This window comes from Rhincodon typus, chromosome 2 (genome assembly GCF_021869965.1).
Source record: "Rhincodon typus isolate 14 chromosome 2, sRhiTyp1.1, whole genome shotgun sequence".
NCBI classification, from domain to species: domain Eukaryota; kingdom Metazoa; phylum Chordata; class Chondrichthyes; order Orectolobiformes; family Rhincodontidae; genus Rhincodon; species Rhincodon typus.
The window spans coordinates 99,684,705-99,692,663 of NC_063333.1; the positions used below are offsets into that span (position 1 = coordinate 99,684,705).

The 7,959-nt window shown below is 40.7% G+C and overlaps 1 protein-coding gene across 1 annotated transcript in view; it reads left to right on the forward strand.

Annotated features, from left to right (window-relative positions):
- gsdmeb (gasdermin Eb) overlaps positions 1 to 2,656 on the forward strand; it is a 33,505-nt gene extending 30,849 nt beyond the window's left edge. Inside the window, exon 8 of the mRNA XM_048608617.1 lies at positions 1,104 to 2,656. Within this exon, the coding sequence (XP_048464574.1) occupies positions 1,104 to 1,343 (240 nt within the window). The 3' untranslated portion in view covers positions 1,344 to 2,656. The remainder of the gene's footprint in view (positions 1 to 1,103) is intronic.
- Positions 2,657 to 7,959: the final 5,303 nt, after the last annotated feature.

A 7,959-nucleotide genomic window follows, 5' to 3' on the forward strand; every position in this document is an offset into this window, starting at 1 on the left:
ATTCTTTATCAGCTATTGGACCATGGTGTCATTCGATAAAACAGCATCTTTTCTGGTGCAGACTGAACTTTTGTAATTCAGCAGGCATCTTAACTGAGCTAAGTTTACTGAAAAACCTGGCACATCTTTGTAGCGCTGCTTTGTGTTTTGATTATATCAGTTACTCTTGATCTCCTCTGTTCATTAGTTTCTTCCAAGGCTACGTAACACTATCACATCGAAGTGTTATCATTCCAATAATTCTGTTTTGAGGGTAATAAAACTTGAGATTTCTAATACATCTTTGTTACTTGTAGACTTGACTATCCCAGTCCACTCTTGATGGGACTCTGTCACTCTGTAAACTTGACCTTACCAACTTAGCCAAAATTTCAGCCATGTTCACTGATCTGCATTGGCTTATGGTCAAGCATTGGTTACGTCCTTGATTTTAAAGTTCTCACCTTGTTTTCAAATCTCTCTATAGTCTTGCCCCTCCCTATTTCTGTAATCTCCTCAAGCTCCACAAACCTTATCTGCACCCTCTGATTCAATTTCTTAAGCACCTCTGATTTAAATTGCACAATGATTGGTGGCAGTGCCTTCAGTTGCCTTGACCCTAGATTCTGGAATGCCTTCACTAAATTTCTTGGTCTCCCTATGTTTTCCCATCCCTTTAAGACACTGCTTAAAACCAACCTCTTTCACCAAAACCTGGGTGTTGGGGTTTAATATCTATCCCCTTCTATGGATTACTGTTGCATTTTGTTTTGTAATGCTCCTGTGAAGTAGATTGGGATGTTTTATTACATTAAGGGACACCATATAAATACAAGTTATTGGTGAGCCATTGAGAAGTTGATCTGGCATTTCCTTCAATGCCACACTGCACTAAAGTATTAAACTGCGCATCTCTCTTAAGTATTTGTGTTTCTGGGATTTATTTTCATTAATTGACCATTACTATCCGAAACGCTTTGTCCAGAAAGGTTAAAGGGTAAGAATTATTGTGTTTTGCAAACTGAGATGTAGAAGATCAGACTGCCAGTTGTGTTTTCAGTATGTTCCCCTATAAAGACACACAACTTTATACCACTCTTTCACAGTCTACTTCCTGTTTTCAGATTAACAACATCCCTGATGATGGAATGCTTCCTGTTGATAATCCAGACCTGCTGCTCTTAAAAGAAGAGGATCACTTTTATGCAATTCAACGTCTATTTGCTTTATCAAATATCTGCCTTGAAAAGAAAGAATCATCCATCCATGTTGTGACTGGCAATCAGCCTGGTGTGCTTCCAGTGTGCCTTTGCATAGTCCTGCAGGGATTTGCTATTCTTAATGGGATCAAAAGAGATGAATAAACAGTCCAAATCTTCAGGCTTGGATGTGTTTAAAAGTTGATCTTCATTTTATTGCTTTAATGCATTCAATATAGTTGATGTGTCGTAAAGATTCCAGGAATATGATTAATGTTTTGAGAAGGAGCAAGATGGAAAGTTCAGTTGTGAATTCCAGTCAATGGCAAAATGAATCACAGAATTTCAGAATTATTACAATGCAGAAGGTCATTTGGCCCATTGTGTTGGCACATGGTGTACATCATGTTTATACAGTATATTCCATCTTGCAGAAAATTGCAGAGTGTATGGCATTTGTAGTGTCAGAAATTACAGAAAATGTCAGTAAATTATTCCCTTAAGTTGTCAGCAAAAGATCAGTATTATCAGTTAATTAGTTTAATTAGGCAAAACAAAATAGCTTTGTTTGAATAAGAAGTTAACATGTAACATTATCTAGAAGAGGAAAAACATTGTAATCCAAATGACTTTGTAGTTGAATTATGATAAGTAAGGAAGTGATAGTCAATATCCCCTGTGCCATTTGTTCCAAATTCAAAATCTGGAGCACTGGTCTATATCTCTCATTTCCAAGTTTAAACTACAATTAATAAGAACTTCAGCTGAAAACACTAACCGTTAACTACCAGAATAGTCCATGTTTGCATTCACTGAATATTGATATGAATTTCTGACTAATTTTAAAGTATAATTCTACTAAGCATAAACATGGATTTCAAATAAGATTTTAAAAGAAGTTGTTCTATTGAAAAGTAGTTATATATTTCTGAATGAAGAATGTTAGAAATTTAACATTTAATAGTTTGAAAAATTAATAGTAATTTGTATTAAATTTGTAATATTACAGATTTGTTTGTAAACATGAAGTTTGTTTTTCAGTTTTTACATGTATCTTTATTGAAGTGCCTTTTAATAATATTAGCATCTGACAAATCAAATAATGATTGTCGAGGTCACTAACTTTGACGTGTTAAAATCAGTACTGAAGTACTGTACCTTGTGCAGTTAGTTCTCAGGTTAATCGCACGCATTTAAGTACCTATCGTACATGAAATCTACAGTTCGGAAGACGGTTCTTGATGTTTACTATAGGTGTATAGAATGCCCACTGAGTGGAAGTAGAAATTTCAGTACAAGCAATTGAAAACTAACTTATAACAATATTTTTATTCACTAATCATATTGTCTGGTTGTGCAACCTCAATATTTAGGTGGATTTATCTTGTAACAATACTATTTTCAATAGTTTACACGTACACATCTAAATGTGGAGGCATTGCTTAAAATCAGGTATATTTGATATGTGTTTACATTGATGCTTAATAAAATACTTACATTGCTGCTGTGCATTCCTTCTTTAAATAAATTTTTGGGTTCTTAAGAATAGTGTGATCTTGAGAAAGATTATTTTAATTTTTTTTTACTGCATATCTACTTGATTCCTATTATTCGGTTGTCTGATTTCTCCTCCCTATGGAAAAGTGTTGATCAACTTCCCAAATTGATTTCTGGATGGTCTGGTGATTACACTGGGTGAAAGGCTGTTTACTTGTGCTGTAACAGAAGGGGGAGCACCATCCTGCTCTTGTGCACATGCAGTGTGTTACGACATGGAGACAGACTGCTGAACCAAATTAGTCTTTCTATCTCTGTATTCACAACACAGTAAAACCAAAACCTTCACAGAGCCTCACGATTGACAACCAATGGTTCCTAACCAACCTTTTGAATAACCAATCTGTGCATAATCAATTCCAGACACCAGTTTGTATTTTAAAAAGACTGCACAATCTATTTACAATGCAGTAAATTTAGCAGATTAAAATTCAACAAGATAATCTAACTGGGCTATGCTTTAAACCCAAAAGCTCTTGCTTTTAGCTTTGCAGGAGTTCCTCGATAGTGTCCTAGGCCCAACCATCCTCAGCTGCTCCATCAAAGACCTTTCCTCCATCATAAGGTCAGAAGTGGATATGTTCACCGATGATTGTGCAGTGTTTAGCACCGTTCATGACTCCTCAGATACTGAAGCAGTCTACGTTCAAATACAACTAGATCTGGGCCAGTATTCAAGCACGGGATGATAAGTGGCAAGTAACATTCACACCACAGAAATGCCAGACAATGACCATCTCCAATAAGAGACAGTCTAACTACCACGCATTTATGTTTAATGGTATTGCCATCACTGATTTACCCCACTATCAACAGCCTGGGGGTTACCATTAACAGAAAAACTGAACTGGACTTGCCCCATAAACACAGTGGCTATAGGAGCAGGTCAGAGGCTAGAAATACTGCACTAACTCACCACCTGCTTTCCCAAAGCCTGTACACCAGTTACAAGGCACAAATCAAGAATATGATGGAATACTCCCCTATTTCCCCAATGGATGCAGCTTCAGCAACAATTAAGAAGTTTGATATCATCCAGGATAAAGCAGCCCCCAATTGGTATCACACTCTCAAGCATCCACTCCCTCCACACCAACGCTCATAGCAGTGTGTACTATTGATGAGATATACTGCAGAAATTCCCCAAAGACCCCGAAACAGCACATTCCAAACTCATGATCACTTCCATCTAGAAGGACAAGAGCATGGGAACACCACCACCTGCAAGATCCCCCTCCAAGCCACTCACCATCCTGAATTAGAAATGTATTGCTTTTTCCTTCACTGTTCCCTGGTCAAAATCCTGGAAGTCTCTTCTAAAGGGCATTGTGGGTGAACCTACAGTGTCTCAAGTAGGCAGCTCACCATCACTTCCTCAAGGGCAAATAGGCTGGGGCAATAAATGCTGCCATTGATGCTCACGTCCCACAACAGAATTTAAATAAAAGGGGTTACAGGCTATATTAGATCTAGTATTGTGCAATGAGATAGAATTAGTTAATGATCTCACAGTGAAAGCACCCATAAGTAGCAGCAACAATAATATGATTGAATTTTGCAATTAGTTTGATTGAGAGAAGAGGGATTTCAAAACTGTTGCGAAAGTTTTATAGTTATGGATAAATGCTAAATTGGGGAAAGGCTAATTGCAACAGTAATAGGCAGGAACTGGAGAGATTAGATTGGGGTGGCTATTTGAGGGTAAAACTACATCTGACATGTGGGAGTCTTTTGAAGGCCAGTTCATCAGAGTTCAGGACCAGCATGTTCCCGTGATGATGAAAGACAAGGATGGAGAGAATCAGGAACCCTGGATGGCAAGAGATCTTGAGTGTTTAGTCAAAAAGGAAAACGAGGCATATTGAAGGTTTAGGAAACTGAAATTAGTGAAGGCCCTTGAGGAATATAAAGGAAGCAGGAAAGAATTTAAGCAAAGAGGGTTAAACAGGGACTTGAAATGATTGATTGATTGATTTGTTTATTGTCACGTGTACTGAAATACAGTGAAAAGCTTTGTGATACAGGCAGATCATAGTAAGCAAAGGATGTTCAGATCAAAAAGACTTAGATGGAGGCATACAGGTTACATTGCACAGAGCATGTACTAGGCGAGATCAACGTTAGCAAGATCAGCGTTATTTTAAGCTAGAGAGTCCGTTCATCTGTCTGATAACAGCCAGGAAGAAGCTGTTCCTGAAGCTGCCAATGCGTGTGTTCAGGCTTCTGTATTCTTCTGCCTGATGGAAGAGGTTGTAGGAGATCATTACCGGGGTGCGATTGGTCTTTGATGATGTTGGCAGGTTTTCGACGGCAGTGAGCCATGTAAATGAAGTCCACGGATGGGAGGTTGGGATTAGTGGAGTTGTGGATAGTGAGGGAGGTTGTCAAAGAATATAGAGGTTATAGACTAGTTGGAAAGTTGGGCAGAGAAATGTCAGTTGGAGTTTAATCTGGATAGGTGTGAGGTGATCCATTTTTGAATGTCAAATGCAAGAGGAAATTACACAGTTAGTGGGAGTCCCTTGGGAGCATTGGTATACAGAGGGATCTAAGGGAGCAAGTTCATTGTTCCCTGAAAATGGCAACACAAATGGATCAGGCTGTAAAGAAGGCATACAGCATGCTTCCCTTCGTTGGTCAGGGCATTGACTATAAAAGTTGTCACGTTATGTTGCAACTATATAAAACTTTTGTTATGTGGTATGGTGTGCAGTTGTGGTCACCACACTATAGGAAGGATGTGAAGGCTTTGGAGAGGTCGCAAAAGAGGTTTACAAAGATGTTACCTGGAGAGGAATATCTATTAAGGAGAGGTTGGACAAACTTGGATTGTTTTTGCTAGACCATCAGAGAGTTGGGGGGGGTGCTATGACCTGATAGAAATATATAAAATTACGAGTGACATGGATAGCAAGGAAGTCAACTCCTTTTCCTAAGCGGAAATGTCTCATACTAGGGGGCATAGGTTTAAGGTGAGATGGAAAAAGTATAAAGTAGATGTTCAAGGCAAGTTTTTTATGCAGAGGGTGGTAGGTACCTGGAACATGCTACTAGGGGAGGCGTTAGAAGCAGATACAATAGCAATGTTTAAAAGACATTTAAACAAGCGCGTGAACAGGCAGGGAATAAATTTGATTTGATTTATTACAATATTTAATACAATATTACAGCTGCAGAGAAGAGGGATATGGACGATGTGAAAGCAGATGGGATTAGATCAGAATGGCATCACGGTTGACACAGATATGGTGGGCTGAAGGACCTGTTCCTGTGCTGTACTGTCCTATGTTCAATGATGTCAAGAGCTGTCACTCTTATCTTACTAATGGAATTCAGTTGTTTCTTCTACATTTGAACCAAGGCTGTAATGAGATCAGGAGCTAAGTGGCCCTGGCGGAACCCAAACTGGGTGTCTCTGAGCAGGTTATCGCTGAGCAGGGATAGTAGGGACTGCAGATGCTGGAGAATCTGAGATAACAAGGTGCAGAGCTGGATGAACACAGCAGGCCAAGCAGCATCATAGGAGCAGGAAGGCTGACGTTTCAGGCCTGGACCCTTCTTCAGAAAATTGCTGAGCAGGTGCTGCTTGATAGCACTGTTGATGACACCTTCCATCACTTTCCTGATGATCGAGGTAGGCTGAAGGAGTGATAATTAGCGAGGTTGGAATTGCCCTGCTTTTTTGCACACAGGACATACCTGGGCAATTTTTCGCATTGTTGGGTAGATGCCGATGTTGTAGCTGTACTGTAAAAGATTGGCTAGAAGGAGGGGAAAATTCTGGAGCACTAGTCTTCAGTATTATTGCCAGAATGTTGTCAGGGCCCATTGCATTTGCAGAATCCAGTCACTTCAACTGTTTCTTGACATCACGTGGAGTGAATTGAATTTGGTGAAGACTGTCATCTGTGATGCTGGGGACAATTGGAGAAGGCCGAGATGGATCATCCACTTGGCACTTCTGGCTGAAGATTGCTGCGAATGCTTTAGTGTTGTCTTTTGTACTGTTATGTTGGGCTCTTCCATCGTTGAGGAAGTGCTGCATCTGGCATAGGTAAAAATGGGGAGGCGATGGCCTAGTGGTATTATTACTGGACTGTTAATCCAGAGATCCAGATAAGGTTCTGGAGACCTGGGTTCGAATCCTGCCGCAGCAGATGGTGGAATTTGAATTCAATAAAATATCAGGAATTAAGAGTCTAATGATGCCCATGAATCCATTTTCGATTGCCAGAAAAAAACCCATTTGGCTCATGAATGCCCTTTAGGGAAGGAAACTGCTATCCTGGCCTACATGACTCCTGACCCCAGTAATGTGGTTGACTCTTAACTGCCCTCTGGGCAATTAGGGATGGGCAATAAATGCTGCCCGGCCAGCAATGCCCTCATCCCATTAATGAATAAAAAAGAAAATAAGTACCCTCCTGCACCCTTCATTGAACCAGAGTTGATCCCTGGCTTGATGGTAATAGTTGACTGGGGGATATGGAGGACCCTGAGATTGTAGATTGTTTGGAGCATGATTCCGCTGCAGTTGATGGCTCACTCTTTCCCCAAGGACCAGCATTAGGGGCCATGACAGCAAACCATGGTCCAAGGTTGCCACCTGGATGAGTTCACTTTCACTGTCTGGACGAAGACGCTACATGTCGGAAGAAGGTCAAGGGTCATCTCCACTCTGCCAGCGTAAGTTCCTTCATCCTCTCTCCAATCCCTCACACTCACCCCATCTCTGCTACTATACCCACCTCACACCAAGGCTCATAGACTATTACTCTCACTGTTACCTGCAATATCTTCCCTCACTCACTCTCACTCATCCCAAACCCTGACAGCACCATCCCTGCATGCCCTCTACGCTGCCTCCTCACTCGTTCATTAAACTTCCCCACCTGCACCAAAAGTAATATCTCCCTTAATACCAACCTCTCTCTCATTCCAGGAGGAAAGCAGTCCCAACAGGGCAGAAAGAGTCAAGATGGATGGTGGGCAACCAAACATTTGGCTCTTCACTCCTTATGAGCAGAGGATCCTGATTCTGATCACTTTACACTGCTGACTGGCCAAGTCCAAGCTCCTGGCTTGTTATCGGAAACTGCTCTTATCAATACAGACTGGTCCAATCCATGAGCTGGGTGCGTGTCCCTGAGGGTGCAATGTATTTGCTGAGGCATGACAATGATAGTTGCCACTGAGCCCCGAATTGCAGCATTGTAAGTACAGA